The sequence below is a fragment of the Ictidomys tridecemlineatus genome, chromosome 7 (assembly GCF_052094955.1).
Source record: "Ictidomys tridecemlineatus isolate mIctTri1 chromosome 7, mIctTri1.hap1, whole genome shotgun sequence".
Lineage (NCBI taxonomy): Eukaryota > Metazoa > Chordata > Mammalia > Rodentia > Sciuridae > Ictidomys > Ictidomys tridecemlineatus.
This window is the reverse complement of record NC_135483.1, coordinates 166788027-166814166: the sequence shown is the minus strand read 5'-3', so window position 1 is coordinate 166814166 and position 26140 is coordinate 166788027. Positions and strand designations below refer to the sequence as shown.

At 34.6% G+C, this 26140-nt stretch overlaps 1 protein-coding gene across 3 annotated transcripts in view; it reads right to left on the bottom strand.

Annotated features, from left to right (window-relative positions):
- Bmpr2 (bone morphogenetic protein receptor type 2) overlaps window positions 1-26140 on the bottom strand; it is a 167730-nt gene that overhangs the window by 39304 nt on the left and 102286 nt on the right. For all 3 annotated transcript variants that reach the window (XM_021735684.3, XM_021735686.3, XM_005338919.4), the window contains exons 4-6: window positions 2999-3109; window positions 2300-2391; window positions 467-697 (exon numbers count right to left, since the gene is read on the bottom strand). In XM_021735684.3, coding sequence (XP_021591359.1) covers window positions 467-697; window positions 2300-2391; window positions 2999-3109 — 434 coding nt within the window. The remainder of the gene's footprint in view (window positions 1-466; window positions 698-2299; window positions 2392-2998; window positions 3110-26140) is intronic.

The window sequence follows — 26140 nt, the reverse complement described above, 5'->3', positions numbered from 1 at the left end:
AAAAAACCTACTCATCATTTTATATAAGAGACTTGAACATCTGCAGTTTGGGTATGTTTACAGAGGGTAGAAGTGGTTCTAGAAACAATCCTCAGGATACTGAGGGGTACTCTCCGTATCTGTATTACTCAAAGTGCTTATCCACAAACCACTACCAGTCTCTGATGAGATAAGGAGCTTACACCAGAATGAATGACAATCAAAGCACTCCTTCCTTCACTGAGAAAACCCGGTTACAGAAAGAGAAAAGAATAGAAAAGAAGGGAGAGGGAGAGAATGAGAGAGGGAAATGAATAAACAGTATAATTAGTGATGTATTTGATTCAAATTATGGCACAGGATCTTTATCTCATTGCAGACCATTAATAATGAATTTGCGTACTGGCAATGCTTATTATGGTGGTCTTCCTGAAAGTCTGATTGACAGCTAGTTTCAATCATTGTTTATTTCTTCTAAAGAACTTACATTGGGATAATACTCCATCACAAGCAAATACTCCATGCGTCCATCTGCAGTGACTCTCTCATCTCCAACTATAAAGCGAGCAATGTTGTCATGTTCCATCAAAGGCACTCTGTAAATGTTTTTTTCGTTGATAAAATTCTGACGGTTTGCAAAAGAAAATACTTTTACAGCTACTGGACGTTCATCCAAGGAACCTTTATATACTGCTCCATATCGACCCCGGCCAATCAGCTGTGAAGTTGTTTTTAAAAAGGCAAAGTATTAATTCACATCAAAATTAAATAATCAAACTTAAATAATGAAGCACAAATTCATGTAGTATGCTACACATCTCTATTGCTAATAGTTTACTCCATTACCAAGAAACTACTGAAGTCTGTATCTGGTATGACTGAGGAAGTTCCCACCCAACCTAGCTGTCTCACAGAACAACTGGAAACTCTGGACAAAATAAAAACAAACAAACAAACAAACAAAATATCTAAAGGCACTGGAGAATAAGTAAAAGGAGGTAGACTCTAAAATACCTCAAGATTTAAAAGAGAAAAATGGCATAAGATGAGCCCCCTATTTTTGTTTTTTAGCTTGATGCAGGGTTCAATCAGCTCTGTGCAGTAGAGTTACAATGACAAGGGAAAATCTATAATCTTTCTGGACCTAAGAACCAGAGAATGTAATTTGGGGCAACTATAGCTTCTGCAAAGTGCAGATAGAATCCTGAAAAGGATGAATGCGTGGGACAGACTCTAGCTAAAGATAAAATAACTGAACCAAGACTTGAGCTTCTGCCTAAGAGACAAGTTTATAGTATGTGTTACTTACTAAAATAAGTAAAAATCAGCACACTTTAGGAGAACATGATAGATATAGTGCAGGTCTCTACAATAAAATAGTCACAATATTTGGGAGGTAATAAAAAATTACTCAAAATACAAAGTACCAGCAAAATGTAACCTATTCTCTTCATTTTTGGTTTCTGGGGATTTTTCTCACTTTTTATTGAAATGGGTTGAGAATTTATCATTATTGATTTAAAAACATGTGTTATATATCATTATTTCCAGGTAAAAATTTCACATGCAGCCTGTTCTTCACAAAGGCTGTATCAAAATATAATTAAATTAGCAATGTTTGGTAAAGTTTCTTTCACTCAATCCTAGATAATGTACCTATTTTTTGCGGGGGGCGGGGGGTACCAGGGATGGAACTCAGGGGCACTCAACCACTGAGCCACATCCCCAGCCCTATTTTTTATTTTATTTAGAGACAGGGTCTCACTGAGTTGCTTAGAGCCTCGCCAGTTGCTAAGGCTAGCTTTGAACTCACAATCCTCCTGCTTCAGCCTCCAGAGCGATTGTGATTATAGATGTGCGCCAGCGTGCCCAGCATATTCCATGTTTTAATTGGTATTTCTTTCAGTCTAGTAAACTGGACATCTTACTACCTATTTATTAGCCACATTTACTTTTCTAAACTGTCAGTTCATCTCTTCTTACATTTTTATGCATCTTTTCTTTCAAATTGACTCATAACAGCTGTTTATCAATTTTCTTATGTATTGAAACATTTTTTCAAATTTGACTTTTTAACTTTCTTAACTATATTTTTATGCAAAAAGAAAATTATTAAAATGTTTTTATATAGTTAAATCTATCATATCTATTATTTAGTTTGGGGACCATAGTTATCAGGTCATCTCTAATAAAAATCATAAAACCACTCATCATATTAAGACTTTTAAAGTAGCTTCTGAGATATTACCAAATGAAACTTAGCAATAATTACAAAACTTGGTAATTATTATAACAGTCCACAATCTAAGAATAACCTTACCTCCAGCAGTTTCAGATTATCTAGATCAAGAGAGGGCTCTGACGCTGCTGCCTCCATCATGTTCATACTATGAAGACCTTGTTTACGGTCTCCTATAAGAACAGGAAAGAGCGTTACTAACATAGTTTTCTTAAAATGATATCTTTATTACACTTTTTACTGTTACAGTTTTTTAAAAGCTGCAGAAGGAATAGAATTATTCATCTATAAATGAAGATGAATAATAAACAACATGAAACTAAATTCTAAGTGATGCTCCCATAATGACTTACTTAAAGTTTAAAACCCTAAGAAACAGTGTAGAAACTTTCAAGATTTTATTAACGTTATTTAAATGAATGAGTGATTGATGATTTCCTAAACAACCCATTAAGCCTAAAGTATATTAATGGTATCCTTAATTTGCTTCAAAATAATTCAGTGGCATGGAAGTGGGTAGTGGGCGGGGATTTACATGAAACAATATTGCTCATATATGATAACTGTTGAAACTGGGTGACAAGTATTTTGTCTGAATTTGAAACTTTTCCAAAAACTGGGGAAATTTTTTGTTGAAGACAGAATGGGAGTTTCAGTAGCACAGAGTTGTTGTTTTTTTTTTTTTTAACATTCAGCATAGAGATTTAAATAAAAGAAAATAAATTCTGATTTAATAGCATGCTTAATAAATGATAGGACAAAAAGTGGTATTTTGTTTACCTGTCAACATTCTGTATCCGAAGCATAAGGCAACTATCAAAACAGCTAAGACAGAGACAGATGCCAAAGCAATGATTATTGTCTCATCTCGGTTAAATGAATGAGGTGGACCTAAAAGAAACAAATTTTAAAACACTGTCATCCTTTTTGTTTCTGGAGATACTGGGGATTGAACCCAAGGGCACTCTACCACTGAGCTACATCCCCAGTCTTTTGTATTTTTCATTTTGAAGACAGGCTCTCTGAGTTGTCGAGGCTGTCCTCAAACTTTTGATCCCCATGCTTCAGACTCCACAGTAGCTAGGATTAAAGGTATGCACCATTGTGCCCTTTTGTCATTCTTTTTAAATAAAAGTACTTTATTAAATATTGACAGACTGCTCTTTAGAAAGGCTGTATCAATAGATAAGCAAATCAGTTATGTTTTGCATGAAAGGAAATGAGAGAAAAATAATACATTAATCATGAAGATTATCTTTCCCCCCAGTACTATTGAACTCAGAATCTCACACACACCTTGAGTATATATCCAGCCCTTTTAAAAATTTTTCATATTGAGCCAGGGTCTTACTAAATTGCCCAGACTGGCCTTGATACAGATTATCTTAGACTTGAAAACACTGTAAAATCTGTTAGGTACGCTCCTAATTATTGATACATCTACATTGTGGAATAGCATAGACATGATAATATAATATTTTTGGGGGATAGTAAAATTTTTAAGAGTACAGCCTTTAGAATCAGACAACTCATTCTTTGGGATTCTGAAAATTTTTACTTTCAGTGCCTCCATTTCCTCATTTATAAAAACGTACCTTGTATGTCAATTGAGGCTTAGATGGGAGTCTACAAATGTCAAGCATATATTATCTATGCAATTAATGTTAACTATATTAATCAATATGACATGATTAATATTAATGAAAAGAATATGGCTTTGCAGGCAATTAAATATGAATTAAACATAAACTCACTTCTTTTTTTTAGTATTTTTTTTTAGTTGTACATGGACACAATACCTTTATTGATTTATTTATGGGGTGCTGAGGATCAAACCCAGTGCCTCACACATGCCAGGCGAGAGCTCTCCCACTGAGCCACAACCCCAGTCCCCTTAAACTCATTTCTTTCACTTATTGTATAACCTTGAGAAAATTTTTTCATCTGTCTGAACATAAGTTTACTCACTTGCAGAATGGGGACACATATTTCTATATCAAGGGTTATAATTACAATGTAAACATGTTATGTGTTATTTTAATTCTGTGGGTCAGATCATATCTACAGCAAATCTCTTTAGGATAGATGTCCACAAACTAAAGCAGTGTGTCCAAAATAAAGCGAGTAGAACATAAAGATAAATGACTCTGAATTGTGTAGGTACAAAAAACTGAAAGTGTCTGGTATAAAGAAAAGAGAGAGAGAAAAAAAAACTTGGGAGAATTCAGCTGTCTCTTGTGGAAAAATGGAAGTTGTTTTGAATAGCTAGGGAGAATAATGAGATTCCATTAATGAACATTCAAGACAAGTCTATGGCACAGAATACAGAACTTATGACTTACAAATAGGGCTGTCTAAAATTAAATGAGTTACCTATGAAATAGCTGTTAATTATTTTACCAGAGGCATTCATAAAGTGTTTGGTGATACTCACTAGAGGCTGGGCTTAATGACTGCTAATTTCCTTATTTAATCTTTTCTTTTTTTTTGGTGAGGGGTTCCTGGAGATTGAACTCAGGAGCACTGAGCCACATCCCCATCCCTATTATTTATTTTATTTAGAGACTGAGTCTCACTGATTTGCTTAGTACCGTGCCATTGCTGAGGCCAGCTTTGAACTCATGATCCTCCTGCCTCAGCCTCCAGAGCTGCTAGGATTAGAGATGTGCACCACCACACCCAGCTAATCATCCTTCATATTCAATAAAAATAATGCATACTATATTTTAAAACTTTCTTGATTTGGACATTATAATTATATGCCATATTTAAACTATAAGTTTCTATGGCAAAGTAAGAAGCCTCTATGGCAGAGAACTCCTCTGATGGGTATTTCTGTTCTAAATGAATTTATCTCAGTCAAATTAAGTACAGTTGCATATTTAAATGTCACAAAAATATTTCTAAAAAGACTCAAAGCACTGAAATATTTCAATTTGTTGAATATTTATTAAAAAAATTTAACATAAATTAATAAAACTTAAAATAATTTTAACATATATAGTAAGCTATATGCAGAAAAGCTACATATAAAAATTTACCTTACTATAATAGCGAGATACTAGCCTGGCTACAATTAAAAAAAGGAAAATACAAAAGTTTGTCAAGAATGAAGAGAAACTGGAACTATCATACATTGCTGGTGGAGATATGAAATGATATACATACATTAGAAAACAGTTTTGGGGGAAAAATGTTATACAGAATTTCCATTATACCTAACAATTCTACTCTCAGGCATATACCCAAAAGAACTCAAAACAGGTATTCAAACAAAAACTTTTACACAAATGTTCATATGTTGACAAACGAATAAACAAAATGTGGCATTATCCACACAAATGATATTCAAAAGATCACATGTTATGAAATATTTATATGAAATATTCAGAAAAGGCAAATCTGTGGAGACAAAAAAGCAGATTAGCAATTGCTAGCAATGGTGGAAAAAGAAAAAGGAAGGAACTGGTTATTAGATACAAGATTTTCCTTGTAAGGAGATGAAAATGTTTTGGAACTAAGTAAAGGTGAGAGTTGCAAAACACTGTGAATGTACAAAATGGCTCATTTTACTGTTGTGAGTTCTGTTATATGAATTTTACTTCAATAAAAAAGAAAAAACTCAACTTGTCAGGTGCTGTGGTGCACACCTATAATTCTAGCAGCTGGACAGGCTGAGGCAGGAGAATCTCGAGTTCAAAGCCAGCCTCAGCAACTTAGCTTTTTTTGGTACCAGGGATTGAATTCAGGGGCTAGTCAACCACTGAGCCACATCTACATTTTGTATTTTATTTAGAGACAGGCTTAGTGGTTAAATGCCTCTGGGGTAAATTCTCAGTACTAAAACAACAACAACAAATTAAATGAACTCATTTCAGAATTTGCCTAACCCAAGAGATATTTTCTTTTCTTTTTTTTTATTTTTTTATTAGTTGTTGATGAACCTTTATTTTATTTAATTATTCATATACAGTGCTGAGAATCAAACCCAATGCCTTACACATGCTAGGAAAATGCTCTATCACTGAGCCACGACCCCAGCCCAGAAATTTTCTTTTCTTTTTTTTTTCTTTTTCTTTTTTAGGGGAGGGGGAGGAGGTAGGGGGGGAAGGAAGGAGGGAGGGAGAGAGAAAATTTAATATTTATTATTTTTAGTTTTCTGCGGACACAACATCTTTATTTGTATTTGGTGCTGAGGATGGAACCCCATGCCGGGCACATGCCAGGCGAGTACGATACCGCTTGAGCCACATCCCCAGCCCAGAAATTTTATTTTCAATGCACTCAAACACACACAAAACTAACTAACACTTTAAGTAGTATACACAAATATTTCATGTGCTTACTGTTCATCTTTTCTTATTATTAAAACTGTCAAATACAACAGTTTCTCCTTATCCCTGGGGGATACATTACAAGATGCCTACTGAGTGCCTAAAATCTCTGATAGCACAGAACACTATACAGTTGGCTCTCTTTATTCATAGGGTATATTCAAAAGAGGTTCCAGAAATTTCCAAAAAGTAAAACTTCAATTTGCTAAACACCAACCACTACATTAAATCCACATAAATTAAGTAGTATATACACATACCCTGCTATGGCCTCCGACCATTTCACAGATATTCAGTCTTTCCCCAGCTCCTATGTGAGCATTGTTCATGTCAAGTCTTGTTAATTTACTCTAGCTAGACCAATGATGATGTGATTAACATGTGCATTCTATTTTTCTTGTCATTAGTCCCTAAAAATACAGTATAAGAACTATTCATATAGCATTTTCAGTGTATTACATAGTTTAAGTAATCTAGAAACAATTTCAAGTATACAGGAGACTGTGCACAAATTATATGCAAATAATTACACCATTTCATAGTACATATAGTCATGTTTGGGACATCTGTGAGGTGATCCTGAAAAATGACTATATAAGCTATGTTTTTTCCTATGTGTACACACCTATGGTAGAGTTTAATTCATAAATTAGGCACAGTAAGAGATAAACAATAACTGATAACAAAATATAATAGTTTACAACAATATGCCATAACAAAATTGCCAGCATCACTACTCTTTTGCTTTGGGACCATCATTAAGTTAAATAGGAGTTACTCAAACACCAGCACTATGCTACTGCAACAGTCAATCTGGGACCTAGGATGGTTACTAAGTGACTACAGGCAGGTAGGAGCACACATACTGTGAATATGCTGGCCAAAAGGATGATTCATGTCTCACCTGGGATGGAGTGAGATGGTGTTAAATTTCATCACATTATTCAGACAGAATTTAAAACTTATGAACTGTTTATTTCTAGAATTTTCCATTTAGTATATTTGGACTATGGTTGACCACAGGCAACTAAAACCTTGCAAAATAAAACCATGGACAAAGGGGACTGTCATACCTTGTTTTTAATTTAACAAATTTTTTTAAGGAGGAAAATTAATGTTCTCAAAGTAAGAACAAAAAACTTGATATTTTGTTTTAAACACTGGCAAATAATGCTCATATTTTTGTTTTGGTTTTGCTTGTATGTACAAGGGATTGAACTTGGGGGTACTTGACCACTGAGCCACATTCCCAGCTCTATTTGTATTTTTTTTTAGAGACAGGGTCTCACTGAGTTGCTTAGTGCCCCACCTTTGCTGAGGCTGGCTTTGAACTTATGATTCTCTTCCTCAGCCTCTGGAGCTGGTAGGATTACAAGCATGTGCCACCATACTTGGCTCACATTTTATTTTATCAGGATCAAAAGAGAAAAAAGGTGGGAAATGGAAAATGGAGGACAAAAAGAAGAAACAGAAGTAACAAAAATAGTGCCATTTAAAGTAGAGAGATTCAAAGAAGGGAGAGGAAAGGGAAAGAAGATCACAAGGGGTTCTATGGTGAAAACAGATTTGAAAGAATGTCTTGTTATTTTTAGCATTCTGTTAAGCAGTGCATAGCAAATAAAAATTTTTGTTTGTTTCTAGTGATTGAACCCAGAGGTACTCTACCACCAAGCTACATCCCTAACCCTTTTTATTTTTAAATTTTTATTATTTGATTTTTTATTTTTGTTCTTTTTAGTTATCCATGACAGTAGAGTATAATTTGACTTATACAAACATGGAGTACATCTTATTCTAATTAGGATCCCAGTCTTGTGGTTGAACATGACGTAGCGATTCACTGTTGTATAATCATATATGTACATAGGAAAGTTATGTTAGAATTATTACACTGTGTTTCTTATTCTGAATCTTCTCTCTTCCCTTTATTCCCTTTTGCTTAATATACTGAACTTCTATTCTTCCCCTCCCCCTTTGTTGTGTGTTAGCATCTACGTATCAGAGAGAACACGCAACTTTGGTTTGGAAGATTAGCTTATTTTGTTTAGCATAATAATCTCCAGATCCATCCGTTTTCTGGCAAATGTCATAAAGTAATTCTTTGAGACAGGGTCTCACTAAGTTGAGGCTAGAACTTATGATTCTCCTACCTCAGCTTCTTCAGTAGCTGGGACTTCAGGTGTGTGGACACAATGCTCAACTGGTTTCATCTATTTTATTTGATTTTTAGTTGTCAATGGATCTTTTCATTTTATTTTTAAATTTTTATTTATTTATATGCATGTGGTGCTTAGGATCAAACCCAGGGCCTCACATATGCCAGGCAAGCACTCTACCACTGAGCCACAACTCTATTTATTTTTAAATAAAAATTACTAATTTTTAGACTTATCTTTATTATTATTTTTAATAGATGTTATATTTTAGTATAGTTTTAGGTTTATAAAAAAATTACTAAGAAAGTCCTAAGAGTTCCCAATTGACTCTTCCCCCTCTAGTACCAGATTCTCCTAAAATTAATATCTTCCATTAGTCTGTGCTATGGACTGAACTATGCCCTCTCCCCCAAAATTCATATATTGAAGTCTTAACTCCCAATATGATGGGATCTAGAGAGAGATACTTTGGGAGTTAATTGGGTTTAGACGAGGTCATGAGGGTGGGGACTTCATGATGGGATTGGTGCCTTATAAGGAGAGACACCAAAAAGCCTTTTCTCCCTTCTTGTCTTCTTTATTCTCCCCTCCCCATCCACTCTCTTTGCCCCAGCATGTGAAGACAAAGTGAGAAGGTGGCCATCTACAAGGCAGGAAGAGAGGCCTCACTAGAACCTGACCACCCTGTCACCTTCATCTTGGAAATTTAGCCTTCAGAACTGCTTTTATCCTAGGTTGGCTAGCGGGTGGAAAACACCATCATAGATGTAAGAAGAAACAACTTAACATCACAATTTCGTAAAGGCTGAGTACAGGATGGCATGACAACTAAGAGTATATAGGGGCCCCAGATGTAAAAAGAGCTAACCATCACCTGCCAACTCTTCATCAGGCCTTCACCAAGTAGTCCCAAGTATGAATGCAAGCAGGACAGGAAAGCTGAGAAAACACCCTAAGGCATAGGTATATAGTGCCTGTTAAACTCTAAGAACAGAAGAAAAAATAAAAGGTCTATAGACAGCAGAACTGAGACAATCCTCTAGGCACTCCAAATCCTTACAACTATAAGATCATATCTATCTGTAGTTGGACAAAGGGTGAAAGTTTGAGAATTCTTTTTGAAGTGCCATGGTAAGGGGCTTACTAAACCCTGAGGGTAAAGCCAAGAAATAAGTCCTCCAGGCATTCAGATCCCAAAACTTGCTAACAGGATGTTTGTTATATCCACAAAACATTTGGAATCTATGGTGAACCTAATCAAACTAAGGCAATAATAAAGCCCCAAACCAGCTCAGCTATGACTACGTTCTTTCTGACAAAAAGGGATGAGTTCTTTTCTGAATGTAAGCATTATTTACTTTAAACTCTACTCTGATTTTATCTGCAATATTTAGTTTAAGTTATAAAAATAAAAAGATGTGTAATGTAGCAAGAAAATAAGGTGTGTTAGATTGGCTCCACTTGTCTCACCAGCTGATAAAGTTTGAGGTTTTAGTCTCAGGGCTACAGTTTTTTTTTCCTCCCAAGCACCAGTGGGAGCAACTTTTTTGAGGGTTTGCTCACCTCCCAATGGACCCATTGCAAAAATTTAATCCAACCTCGATCCAGGAGTCTTTTCCGATGTCTGAAAATGAAGAAAATTCAGTGGACTCTCATCCAGTCAGTTCAGAAATGCTAGGAAAGAAACTTCATGACTTGACTCTGAATCCTGTGCTAAATGCCTGTCCCCTCTGCCAGAAGGTCCACCCCAACCACTGGACAGGAGTGAGAGGGTCTTACGGGAGGTCAGAAAGGGCTTTCCCAACAGGCGGCGAGGAGTCCGGACATTGTTATCTGCACGGAAAGACCGTGTGGAAAGATGGAGATATCTCCTAAGTCTTCAAAAACAAGAAAGAGACAACAATCTTAAGGAAGATCAGAATGAATCACGAAGTGTACCATTCAAATGTACCTGCAGTTTTTGCGTATATCATGGATGGGATCCTTCTGAGAATATTAGAATAGGGTATGATTAGGACACAGACTCAATATAGGTGTAAATTGTACTTGTTCTTCATGATGGTAATTTTAGGAACACTTTTCTATGTTTAGACTGTATATCAATGATTTTGAATAGCTTATGTATGAGTTCTGAGATGTCTTTATTCTTTTGCATCCTTTTGTGTGTGTGTGTTAGGGATCCCTTCATGCCTTAATGCCAGTAATTTATAAGGAATCTGAGCAGTTAAAATGTGCATAAATGATTTCAGTATACTTTAGTTTTACTTTTCTGTTTGACTCAAAGAAGTACCAATAGGTCTCAAGTCTTCCTGGAGATTTTAAAAGCCTGAAATCTGAAATAAAACTCAGGAACTGGAAGAGATGAAAAGAGAATATGGATAGTTTGATTAGAGTGTAATAATTACAGTAGATAATTAGATTTTCTGGTTTTCAAAAATTTGAGTTGCAATAAAAAGAAATTTTGATGTGCTGTTTTAATTTTCGTAGCAAATAAATGTGTATATAGAGGGGAAAAAAAGAAAATAAGGTGTCATTAAGAAAGAAAATAGTCAACAGATGTAGAAATAACCAGAAATATCTCAGATAGTGAATTTATCAGACTTTAAAATATGTAAATAAATATATAAAAAATGTGGACTACATAAGTGAACAGCAGGAGAATATTAGATAAAATAAAGAAATTATTTAAAAGAGCCAAATGGAAATGCTGGAAATTAAATATATGTTAACAATCCTAAAGAATTCTTTTGATGTGATTATTAACAGAGAGGACACAACTGACAAAAGAGTCAGTGAACCTGAATATACATTGACAGAAATTATCTACACTAAATTACAAAGAGAAAAACAGAGGGGGTAAAGAACAAAAATATCCAAGTTCTATGAGACAACAGTGAATGATTTAATATACAAGCCTACATCTTGGGAGCAAATTTTTACCCCTCACACATCAGATACAGCACTAATCTCTAGGATATATGAAGAACACAAAAAACTAAGCACCAAAAAAGCAAATAACCCAATCAATAAACAGGCCAAGGACCTGAAAAGACACTTCTCAGAAAGGATATACAATCAATCAACCAGTATATGAAAAAATGTTCATCATCTCTAGCAATTAGAGAAATGCAAATCAAAACTACTCTTACAATTTAATCTCACTCCAGTCAGAATGACAAATATTATGAAGACAAACAACAATAAGTGTTGGCAAGGATATGGGGAAAAAGGCACACTCATACCCTGCTAGTGGGACAGCAAATTGATGCAGCCAATATGGAAAACAGTATGGAGATTTCTTGGGAGAACTGGGAATGGAAACACCTTTTGACCCAGCTGGGTCTATACCCAAAGGACTTAAAAACAGCATACTACAGGGACACAGCCACATCAATGTTTATAGCAGGACAATTCACAAGAGCTAAACTGTGGAACCAACCTAGATGCCCTTCAATAGATGAATGGATAAAAAAAATATATACACAATGGAATATTACTCAGCAATAAAAGAGAATAAAATCATGGCATTTTCAGGTAAATGGATGGAGTTGGAGAAGATAATGCTAAGTGAAGTTAGCCAATCCCCCCCAAAAAAACAAATGCCAAATGTTTTCTCTGATATAAGGAGGCTGACTCATAGTGGTGTAGGGAGGGGGAACCCAGGAGAAACAGACGAACTCTAGATAGGGCAGAGCGATGGTAGGGGAAGAGAGGGGGCATAGGGTTAGAAATGATGGTAGAATGTGATGGACATTATTATTCAAAGTACTTGTATGAAGACACGAATTGGTGTGAATGTACTTTGTATATAACCGGAGATATGAAAAATTGTGCTCTATATGTGTAATATGAACTATAATGTATTACACTGTCATATATAAATTTAAAATAATTTAAATAATAATAATATAGTAACAACTTAGGCTATGAAACTTTTTGCCTTTAACAGAAGCTTGTGTCAACTGCAGACTCAAGAGGAAGAGGAGGATCACAAGTCACTCAGACACTTATTGAGACCCTGTTTCAAATAAAAAAGGAGTATGGTTGTAACTCAGTGGTAAAGCATCCCTGAGTATTGGAGGTATTGGATGTTCTTTATGAGCTGAAACTTGGAATTACTACTGAAACCAATGAAAAAATTGCCAACATATTCTGCAAGGAATAAATGCAATTGTAAGTAAGTCAATGCTCCTCATGTATATTTGTTCAAACAACAATTTGTTCAGCATTATCTACAAATGTTGATGACTTTATTAATGACTTTTCTAGATTACAAAGTATCTACTAGTATAAAAATATATGACCAAATAGGTTATCTTCTGCAAAAGACCCTAATCCTATTCTGCAAATTAATTAACATGGCACTATCTCTAAAACAAATGGGGCCAAGTTCTTTGTGGACAGCACCTATTAGGAAAAAAAGTGAAGGGGAGCTAACAATCTAAATAAAAGCCTCCCCTTTTTTTCCTATTCTAGAATTCAATAGATTTTGCAGTCATCATATGTTGTCTTACCAAGAAGGAAACTTGAAATAGCTAAGATTACAAAAGCCACTCTTAAAAATGATAGCCGAGGGGCTGGGGATGTGGCTCAAGTGGTAGCACACTCACCTGGCATGTGTGGGGCGCAGGGTTCGATCCTTAGCACCACATAAAAATAAAATAAAGATGTTGTGTCCACCGAAAACTAAAAAATAAATATTAAAACATTCTCTCTCTCTCTTTAAAAAAAATGATAGCCAAGTCATAGAAAATGGTTGTAAAAGGCATGATTTGAACATGCTTTAAAAGAACACAATGTTTGGTTTTATTTGGCATAAGAGGCAAGATCACCTTTAGTGATGTCTTCTCCTGTGCATGTCAGATATAGACAAACCATGAGAAATATTACTAGTATAGAAATGTGAATTACTACATTTTCCATATGGCCTGAATGAAGACATTCTTATGGAACTAGTGACAGAGTCAAATACTGATTATCTAAAACCAATGGTGAAGAGCTGGCATTTACAAGCTTTGAACAAGCTTAGAAACTGAACATAGGAGTGAAGTCTCTGCCTTCAGCCTGACTCAAACTGTAGAGCTGGATAGGAAAAAAACAGGCATACCAGGAAAAAAAAAATTCTTTAGATGTGGGCATATACCAGTTGGAGAGATTTTGGGAATACATGAATTAAAAAATTGCATTAAATAATTGCATTCATTCAGATACAGAGTTTCTTTAACAAATATGTTTTATATTTCCTATTGAATATTTTAGAGACATTTAAACAACACACTCAATTAAAGTCCTTATCATTTTCACCCATAAACCAACTTTTCTTCTCTGTTAGTACAGGAGAGCAAAAACTATTGAAAGAGAAGCAAATGAATACTTAGAAATTAAATGTTTCTTACTTTGTACCATTTTCCAACATAATATGTTCTTAAAAATACAGAGCAAAATTTTCCTGCTTTCCTAAACTAAATATATTATAGTAAACATCTAAAACATGAGAGTCATCACTGTGAACATCCATTAGTCCACACTCATACTTTCAGGACCCAGTGGGGATTCTCAGATTGAGGTTTTTAAAAATTATTATTTTGTCTGACTTCCAATTTTTCTTCATATTGTTATAGTTCTGAACATTATATATTTCCCCCCATAGAGTCAATGGTACCTACATATATGATTGTGAAATGGAAAAATAGGTGCAGAAATTAGGTATTGGAAGTTTTTCTGTTTTCATTTGTGCATAAATTTTTATATAAATGTGGGGACATAAAGCATTACTACAAGTCAAAACATTTCAATGAATAAGTTCAGCACTTAACTTCAACAATTACAAAAAGAAACCTATTAAATTTTTCTGGACAATTACAACATTCAGATTTTTTTAAATAAGTAAATTTTTTATTGACAACAATTAAATGATGTTTGTAGCATTTGTATCATCAGTAGATTCTATTCATTCACTATAATTTTCTGAGTTGTGCTACATGCAAGTATATGCCTTTAATGTCTGTTTTTTGTGCTGTTCTTGTAAGCACTATTAAAATGCATTAAACTATAAAAATATAAAGTAGTTATAGTAGGTGACTTAAAGTCAAGATTCTACATGAATTTTCTAATGTTTTTTGAAGGTTCTGCATTCTTTGCTTTTATTCTCAAATTTACAAAAGAAAATATACCATAACTTTTACAATGAATTAACTCAAATTCTAACATATGAATTATTAATTGATATAACAGAGAGGATAAAAAATGCCATAACAGATTTTAAACATGTTAAATGCCAAACTAATGGTTAAATATTTTAAATTAAAAACTTTCCAGGTTATGTCACATGGTTTAAAAATTTGATATCACTGAAAAACTGCCAGGAAAAATATTTAAGTATGTGTATTCACATGTGTGTTCAATAAAAGAGGCCTTTAACTAAAAAATTCTTTTTTGTTGTTGTTTCTTTAAAAAAATCCTTTTTATATCATGTAGTTATATATATGCTATACTTTAATTGTCTTTTCCCCTTAGTTCTAATAAACCCTCTTTTCCCTCCCTATTAGTTTTCTCAGTTAAATACTCAGCCAAATATAAACATTGGTATGTATGCCTGTGTGCAATGGCAGGGCTTGTACAAGCAAGCACTTCCTGAATGCTGAACAGACAGGGAACTGCTGTCTGCCTGGTTGGAGCCTGGGATGTTTCTGTTTACAAATCCTGGAGCCAGGCCGGGGCTACTACTGGAGGCTTGCTGTCTGCTTCCTAACTACACTCAGCCTTTGTCTGGGTCTGTGTCAAAGAAAGAACAACATTGTTACATGTGCAGCAAGGGGCAAAGGGAAGTTTAAATAAAACATACAGAGTGGTTATGTCAGCTCCTTAATCTTTTACCACTCAGTGGAGAAAGGCAAATTAAGGATTAGCTGGGGTTTTTTTAAAGCAATCTACTTTTCATAAAAGCAGAGAAGAATATCTCAAAGCAATTAATGTGATCAGAGTTCAATGAATTAGCTAGCAAAATAATACATGTTACTAAAATGTCATTTCTGTACTAAGATATAGCATGCAGCCCAATATTTTGGACAAATATTTTTATACAGAATAAACAATGTTGATTTAATTAATAAGTTTGGAATGGCAACTATACAGGAATCATAATCAGATTAATGTTTATGTTTGGTGTCCTAAAAACAAATCATGAAGGGCAGATTTCTCATTTGCTTTTGTTTTTCAAACATTTAATCCTGAGAGCAGTTTAAATTTAATTTGTCTTCTTAATCATTCTCAACAGATCTTAGATTATTAAAAAACAAGAAAATAACAACAGTAAACAAAATCAGACCATACTTCGCTAATTGAATCAAGGCATATTTATGTCTGATTTATAAAAGGAATGGTGGAAAACGGAAAAAAACCAAGAAATAGGGGCCTAAGGTTGTAGCTTAGTGGTAGAGTGCTTGCCTAGCAGGTATGACACACTGGGTTTGAGACTCAGCACCATATAAAAATAAATATTGTGTCCATCTACCAAAAAAAATTAATAATAATAAAAACAAACAATAGTCTGAAGTTAAACAAACAAAAAAGGTAATAAAAGAAAAGATAATGTATGTCCTGTCTAACTTTTAGCTTCATTAAGTATTTGTAATTTTAATTTCTTTAGAATGTATAGTTGTTTCATGCCTGACACAGTGACCCTGGCTCCAAATAAAAAATAAAAAGGGCTGGAGGTATAGTTCATGGTAGAGCACTCTTAGGTTCAATCTCCAGTATTGCAAAAGTAAAGAGCTGTTTTGTCAGACTGAGTTTCAGCATGATTTCTTTTATTAAGGAATAAATTAGGGCTGGGGCTGGGGCTCAGTGGTGGAGTGCTCACCTAGCATGAGTGAGGCACTGGGTTAAATCCTCAGCACCACATAAGAGAAAATAAATAAAATAAAGATGTTGTGTCCCTCTAAAAAAGATTTTAAAAAAGGAATGAATTAAAATAGATAATTATATGTGATTGGAATAAAATAATCAAATAAGTACAAAAAGCACATTAAGAATTTCATTAAGCACACACACAAAAATATGAGAATCTGTAAATTATTCTATATTTTAAAAACTGCATTGAAGTACAAAGAAAACACCATTAAGGGCTGGGCCGGGTGGCCCATGGCTATAATCCCAGCTGCTTGAGAAGTTGAGGCAAGAAGATCACAAGTTCAAAGCCAGTCTCAGCCACAGAGTGAGGACCTGAGCAACTTAGTGAGACCTTGTCTCAAAAAAATCAACAGGTTGGGGCTGGGGATGTGACTCAAGCGGTAGCGTGCTCGCCTGGCATGGGTGTGCCCCGGGTTCGATCCTCAGCACCACATACAAACAAAGATGTTGTGTCTGCTGAAAACTAAAATGTAAATAAAATATATATTTAAAAAAATCAACAGGAATTTTCGGGACATGGATGGCATTAGAGCATTTTATGCTATGTGAAGTTAGCCAATCCCTAAAAAACAAATGCTGAATGTCTTCTCTGATATGGGGGTGACTCAAAATGGGATAGGGAGGAAGAGCATGAGAAGAAGATTACCACTAAACAGGGAAGAGAGGAGGGAGGGAGAAGGGGAATTGCACGGAAGATGGAAGGAGACCCTCATCGTTACACAAAATACATATATGATGATGTGAGGGGAAAAAAAAAGAAATGTGTCAGATTAGATTGGGTAGAGAGAAGTGATGGGAGGGGAGGGGAGGGAGAGGGAGGGAGGATATGAAAGGCAGCAGAATAAAATAGACACTAGTATTGCTGTATGTATAACATAACTGTACAACCAATGTGACTCTGAAACCTATACACTCAGAAAAATGAGAAATTACACCCCATTTGATTCAAATGTATGATATGTCAAGATCATTGTACTGTCATGTGTAACTAATATAAATAAATAAATAAATAAAAATCAACAGGCTAGGGATGTGGCTCAGTGGTTTAAAAAACCCTGGGGGGTTCAATCTCCAGTATCAAAACAAAAACAACAACAACAAAAAAAAACATTAAATATGCTCCCAAAATATTTTGGTATAATTCTACCAGGACTTAACTGTTTCTATTCTATTCAATTTTATTTTTTATATATGAAAAAATAAAGAGTTTGTTACACCAAACAACTGCTCATAATAATTATTTAATACTTCTTAGTTCAATAACCTAATAAAGAAAAGTCAATTTGAGCCTAAATTTATACTCGGAAAATGGAAATCTAGCCACTGTAATAATTCATTATTTAAAATAAAACAAAGCAAAATTCACACTACAGGAAACTCACAAAACTCATAAGAATCAAATCAAAGTATTAAAGATTCCTAGTCAATTTTCTTAAGTGTTCTATAAATGATATTTGTAAATCCAGAATTCATACTGAAGACCTGCATTCCCAGAAAATGACCATGAAATAATTTGATTATAAAAACTGAAAGTTACACCTTATACTTTACCAATTGGGCAACAAAATATAAATCATATTGTTCAAGTACTGCCTTCCGCATTTTATGTTCTTTTAATTATGACAGTAGGGCTGGGGATGTGGCTCCAGCCGTAGCGCGCTCGTCTGGCATGCGCAAGGTGCTGGGTTCGATCCTCAGCACCACATAAAAATAAAATAAAGATGTTGTGTCTACCGAAAACTAAAAAATAAATATTAAAAAAATTTTTTTTAAATTATGACAGTAACTTTTACTCATTCTCATTAGGAAAGTAGAATATTTAGTTGGAGAAAAATATTTAGTTTTTTTCCTTTACATTTCTTACCTGTTTTCTAGGTTTTTTCTCTTGTTCTAATTTGTTATTTTGCATAACTATTTCTCTTTTACAAACCTATTTTTAATTACAAAATATAACCCACATAAACAAAAAGTGTTTAAAAACATAGATGTATAGTTAATGAAGAAACCAATCATGTAGCCACCACCTGGGCCAAGAAATAGAACACCCAAGATCCCAAGCCTCCTACCTGGTCTTAACAGCCTTTATCAATCCCAGAAATAATCACTATCCTGACTTTTGTGGTAATAATTTCCTGGCTTTTCTTAATAGTACTACTATCCTGTATGCTTAATTTTGCATGTTTCTGAATACACAAATAGAATTTTTATGCCTTTCTTCTTTTGTTCAATAATACATTTAACCATGTTGTTGTACATGGCTGAATTTATTCAAAGTTGTTTTTGTATATAACAAATGTAGTTATTTTTCCTTGTAATCAGTCTGGGGATTTAAAACAATAATTTAAAAACCACCATATATAATAACTACTACATTTCACAAATATATACATTTGATTTTTCAATAACATTCAGTACTTTAAGGTATCCATTGGTTGTTGCCAAGAGAAAAATATTAAACAAAGCAGACAAATGAATAGGTTGTACACCCTCTTGCTGTTTCTAATGTTTTGGCAGAAGTAGTAGCTAGCAATAAAGAAGGCAAGAGTTAACAGGAGATGAGCATACAGTAAGGAACAGAGAGGACAGAAAAGGATGGGAATTAAGAGGTGTGGGGGGGAATATGCCTTAAACATAAACTATGGAGAGCTTTTTGAAATAAACACTGCTCAGAAAACCACCCTTAATTCATTTTTAAAATCACTGAAATCCTTAACCTCTTAACCCACATTGTTTTGTCACCTCCAAAAGCACCTATCTTAACCTGTCCAACAATTTTTAAAAAGGTTCCTACTACACATGCACATTTGATCTTCAATGAAAAGATACTAAAAGGAATTGTCTCTCTGCCAGATCATTATTGACTATTTTCTCCAAAACTACCTACAAGTATTTGCTCAGTTCCTATAAACCACACTCCTTAAATAGTGAAGACAGAAAGATAAAGTTACAGGCACCCACATGTCCTGCTTAGAAGCACTGGAGAAATTCTGGCATATACAGAAAGTTCTATTTTTAGTCCAACTCTATCTCAGTTTTAAAATAAAACAGACAAAGATTGTATAATTAAAATACAGTGGAAGTCAGCAGAAGGAGAAATATTTTTATTTATGCCATTGTGGGAACATTTTGCATGTTGATTCTTATATATAATAGTTTTATTTTTAAAAAACTGAGGAATGTATAGCATACACAATAAAGAGGTGGTAATAGGTACCTGCTAAAAATATCCATAAGCATCTATGTATTTAGTACCATCTCTTATGAATGTGTGTGTATGTGTGCATGTATATACTTTTTAAGTTTAAAAGGTAACTCTTTTTGCTTCCTAAAATTCTCACTTTCCTGTGATAGAAATATATCCACATTTTTGCTTTGGCCTTAGGTACTATACTTCCCAGTCCTTTGACTTTGAACCTGGTCATGTGACTTGATTAGGCCAATGGGAAGTTAACAAATATAAAGTGAGCAGGAATCTAAAATGCTTGTGTAGTTGAGCTTGTCAACTACTAGAACTGGTCCTGAAGAGACGTTGCCCCTTGATCCTGGGATTCAGAGAAGATGTGAACTGACCCTGTAACTTGAAGTTGAATCTAGTCTTGGATCAGACAAATAATAATTGATCTACAGATCTATGATTATGAGAATAAATGTTTATGCTAAAGCCACCAAGCTTAAGACTGGCTTGTTGCAGGGCACTGTGGTGCACATCTGTAATCCCAGTGGCTAGGGAAGCTGAGACAGGAGGATCACAAGTTCAGAGTCAGCCAAAGCAACAGCAAGGCACTAAGCAACTCAATGAGACCCTGTCTCTATAAAGAAAATATAAAAAAGGCCTGGGGATGTGGCTCAGTGGTTGAGTGCCCCCAAATTCAATCCCTGATGCTCCCTCTCCCCAAATAAAAGACTGGCTTATTGATGATGCATCATTTGCAATAGCTGACAAATAATGAGTATATCTACTATTATCCATGTGACATCTGACACAGGTGTATGTGAATTTATATAACTTTCAAGATTCTAAAATTTTATATTTAGGAAGAGCTTAGAATAAAATTTTTTGGTTCTACCCATGTATTTCTCACAATTGAAGACATATTGATACCCAAACAAAGGAGTCTACAAGTATTGCCTAGAAACCTGTTATTAGCGACAGAATAATAATGATGATGCTAGGCAAACACTCTACCTCTGAACTACACCCCAGCCTAGCATAAATTTTTAACATTAGAAACATTAATCACATTTATTTATTTAAAGCACAGCACTTCAGTTATTTTGTGGGTTAAGATATAGAATAATAATTTATGTACCTTTTGTGAGGTACATAAATGTTAAACTGCAATTCTGATCTACCTTTATCTTTAGCATATTTTCCTAGCCCAATTATATACCGATTTTTTTCTTCAGGTTGTTTAGGAAATTCCATCTACCATGACTTAAATTTCTTAATTACAGTTGAGTTTTACTTTTTAAATTTCATACTCCTTGGCTTTGTTCCCTTAGTTGTACAATTTTCAATTTTTAAATAACTTCTCTTACTTTCAAATAACTTTCTCTTACTTTCAAATATGAAAAGAAAGTAAAGAAAATAGTATATACAAAATGTCTAAGGGTAACAAAAAATAGTGTATACAAAATGCCTAAGAGTAATACAAACACTGTATGACTTCACTTACTTGATGTAACTAGAGTAGTCAAATTCATAAGACAAAGTAGAAGAGAGGGTTTCCAGGGATTACAGATAGGGAACAGCAGAGAGTTTTTTAATGAGTACAGAGTTTCAGTTTTGTAAGGAAAAAAAAAAAAGAGATTTCTGGAGATACATTATACACCGATATAAATGTACTTACTACTACTGAACTGATTAAGATGACAAATTTTACATTACATGTATTTTATCACAATTTAAAAAATGATCTAAGAGAGGGTTGGGGTTGTAGCTCAGTGGTAGAATGCTTGCCTCACATGTGTGAGGCACTGGGTTCAATCCTCAGCACCATGTACAAGATGGATCTCACTTTTTTCAGAAGACAATTTTTAATTTTTAAAACATTAAGGGTATATATACACACACGAAGATAAAACTCAATAACATAATTTTCAGCATTTATAAAGTGCTTACTAGATATTGTTAGCACTTATTTCATAATATTATAATTACTGATATGACTTCTGCCCATTCCGTATCCCTTCCCTATATTCCCATCCCCAACAGGTATAAATTTATAGATGAGGATAATAAAGAGAATAAGAAAACAAAGCCGTATCATTTCTTACACCTCACATTTACACAGTGACTTACATGCATAACATTATTCAATATCTGCTTACCGAATGAATGATTGAATGAATGTGGAGAGCACCGATAAGATCACACTGGAAATAAGTACACTAGAATAGTGAGAGAATGTCATATCAGTGACTCACTAATTTGGAAGATTGACCAATGGGTCCCAAACAACCTGTTGGGAATACTCTTGTGCTCCCCCAAACCCCACTACCACGGTACTTTTTAGTTCCTGTCTTTAAAAAAAATATAATTGATTGATTGATTTTACAGTAGAATGCATTTTGACATACAGCACACAAATGGAATGCAACTTCTCATTCCTCTGGCTGTACATGATTCAGAGTCACTTCAGTAGTGTGATCATACATGTATATAGGCCAATAATGTCTGTCCCTTTCTACCGTCCTTCCTTGTAAGTCTTAAAAAGATGTATTTATTTACTTGTGGGACCACACATTTCTTTCAAGAGCAATAAAACATCTTTCAAGGGCTAGGGTTGTGGCTCGGTGGTAGAGTGCTCGCCTAGCATGGGTGAGACACTGGGTTCTATCCTCAGCACCACATAAAAATAAATAAATAAAAATAAAGGTATTGTGTCCATCTACAACTTAAAAATACATTTAAAAAGAAACATCTTTCAAGCTCTTAGCTTTACTATCTGCAAATAAATCTTTCGGTATAAATTCCATTCTCTGATGTATAATATTATTAATCCAGATTAGGTCTTGATATATTCTGCACTTATAATATTTCTGAAGTTTAAACATCTTTTTAATATGTTGGGGTAGGTGATACACTGACATGAATACTTCAAGATATTCAGTGAAAAGTTTCCTTTACTCTCCTATCCCCCATCAGCCCACACCCCTTTATACACACCTCAGAGATGGAAATTCTGGGCTGGGAATTTAGATATCTTAACTCCAGAGGAATATAATGATTAAAAAACAAAATCTGATACAGTTCCAATATCTGCTGGATATATTCTCTGGGTTTTTCTTTCCATTGAATGGATTCAGGAAAAGAAAAATATAGGATGCAATGTATCACAACACTTTCAAACAGTTATTAATCACAAAATATATAAATGAATCAGAACCATCACAGCATTACAGTATGTAATATCAACTATACTCCTGGAAGGTCTCTGTGATTATCGGAAATATTTGTTCTGCTATCTGTAATCACATGGATTATGCTCATAGAATATTACTAAACAATTTTAACACCTGTCAAATCACATAATCACCATGTCCTGTGTCATAGCTAATTGTTTATTTATTACCATGCCATAATTTTTTAGTGGATAAGATTTTTATATATTAGAACAACATAATTGTTTGTATGTCTTGGGTGCTTCGACTCTAAAATGCTGAAGTAGCAGAGTTAATTCAGGCTACTGTATTTTATGCCATGTAAAAGAGCTAAGTCAGTTGATTTATTTCTCCAAAATTTACACAAACAACAATGCTTGAGAAATGTTGCTCAGATATTTTGAAGCTATTTAAGAACTTTCTAAAGACCCTATGCTACCAACAGTAGGAGCAGATACACATGCTGAATCACAAGCATGAGGGTGCAGTAGGGTGGTAGGAAAAAGGGAAGTGCATGACAATATCCCAAAGATGTTTGTATGTGTATTAGAGAGACATATCATCAGAGTCCAGGGACTAGAAACACTAAAATGTGTCTGCAGGAAGGAGCAGGGAGCAGATGAAAAATAAAATTCAGGGCACAGAAGGGCAATGACATAACTAGACTGTGACTGGTTCTTAGGAAAACAAATAATGAGAGAGACTCAAAAATTCAAACTGGAGTGAAACATCCTCTATCATCCATTTTGACTCTGGTCTACTTCGAGATTCCTCTCTATAAGGGTCATAATCCCAGAAATTTACATTGTGTCACTGAGGAAAAATGTTTTGAGGGATAAGGTAAACTGCTCCTTAATATCCATTCTGCACAAAGCCCTGGGTTCAATCCCCAGCACCACAAAAAAACAAACAAAATCCATTCTGCCTTCATTCTACTGTGCCTTCCTAATATTCAGAGGGGCTAGGAAGATAAACCCTACATTTTCCAGATTCACATATGGCTAGGATTCCAAATTTAATATAGCTGCAGACAACTCAATGCATTTATTAAAGTCTTTGTTCTAGAGGACAGAAATTTGAATTAAGTTTCCTGGGTCAAATTAAAGTGTCTGTGATTCCATCAGAGGCTCTAAGGGGAAGGTCCATTACTTTCTTCTTCCAAGCCTTTGGTGTCTGCCAGCATTCCTTGGCTTGTGTGGGTGCATCACTCTAACTCTGTCTTCCTAGTCACATTTGCCTTCTTCTCTTCAAATATCTTTCTTATAAGGACCTGCCCAGATAATCCAGTATAATCACCCATCCCAGGATCCTTAATAATCAATCACATATACAAAAGATGCTTTTCCCAAATAAAGTAACCTCACAGATAGATATCTTTGGGGAATTGTTTTTCATTCGACAAAATGCTGAAAACAGCAGAGGCCTGTGTTTACTCACCTAATTCATTAGAGTTCAAAAATAAACCCTCATGTATACAGTCAACTGATTTTTGACAAGAGTACAAAGACAATTCAATGGAGAAAAAATAGTCTTCTTAACATATGATACTGGGAAATTGGATATCAAACAAAAGAATAAAGTTGAAATCCTATACCTTATTTCATATACAAATATTTACTCAAAATGGATCACAGACGTAAATATAAGACCCTAAATTATAAAACCCTAAGAAGTAAGTCTTCATGACTATGTATTAGGAAATGGTTTCTTAGATATGACTTCAAGGGCATGGTGGCACACACCTATAATCCCAGTGACTTGGGAGGCTAATGCAAGAAGGTCACAAGCTCAAGTCTAGCCTCACCAACTTAGCAAGACCTTATCCAAAATAAAAAAAAAAGGGGATGTGGTTCAGTGGTAAACTGGGTTCAATCCCCAGTACCATAAATAAATAAATAAATAGATAGATAGATAGATAGATAGATAGATAGATAGATAGATAGATAAATAAATAAATGGGACTTCTAAAGCACAAACTGAAAGAATTCCCCACACAAAGACACTTCGCCGGGAGAATTCCAATGTTATTGCAAAAGCTATGTGCTTATATAGAACTAAGGGGGAGATGGTAGGGCTTAGATAAGTGGCAGGCCACTCGTTTATTGGCAAGTTCTTCCAGATAACAGCTCCGGAGCCCAGGAATTAGTTCTTATTGGGGATAAGGTTCCCCGCCAGCGAGATTTGAAATTGGCGCCGGCGGGAACTTTTCGCTCCACTGAAGAAAAGAGGAAGTTAGGAAGAAGAGGTCTTTATGCGCCATGTTGGGGTTTTTTTCTCTGGGGTATGGCTGCCGTTTATACTTTTCCCAACACAAACAACAAAAGGAAAAAAAATAGATAAACCAAATTTTGTCAAAATTTAAACCTTGTGTAATAACAAGTCTTCTACCAAGAAAGGGAAATAACAAGCAAGAGAATAGAAAAAGGATATTTTCTAATCATATGTCTGACAGGATATTTGTTTCCAGGATGCAAAAAGAACTCTTACAACAATAAAAAGACAAAGGCACAATTTTAAAATGAGCACAGCATTTGAATTAACTTTCACTAAAGAAAATAAGTACAAGGAAAGATGCTCAATACCTATGTTAGTCAGCTTTCTGTTATTGTAACAAATGCCTGAGATCACCAACTTATAATGAGAAAAGTTTATTTTGCATCACAGTTTGGAGGTTTCATCTATGTTCAGTTGGCCCTATTGCTTTTGGTCCTGTGGCGAGGCAAGTACATATGGCAGAGCAAAGTTGGCCATCTTATGGCCAGGACGTGGTGTTTCTTTTTTTATTTTTTGGGGGGGAGTCGGAAGAGGAAGAGACGGGGTTCCAGAATTCCTTTGAGAGTACACCCCCAGTGACCTAAAATGCCCCACTAGGTAGGGCCTACCTCCAAAAGTTTCCTCCACCTCCTAACTGATCAAGCAGGGACCAAATCTTTAAAATGTGGGCCTCTGAGAAAAAGGCCAGATTCAAACTACAGCAACACTTTCAATAATTAGGTAAATGCAACCAAAACAATAATGAGATACCACCTCACATCCACTAACGTAGTATAATACAAAATATGGACAATAATAGATGTTGGCATAAAAATGGAAAAATTGAATAATTTACATATTGTTCGTGGAACTATAAAATGGTA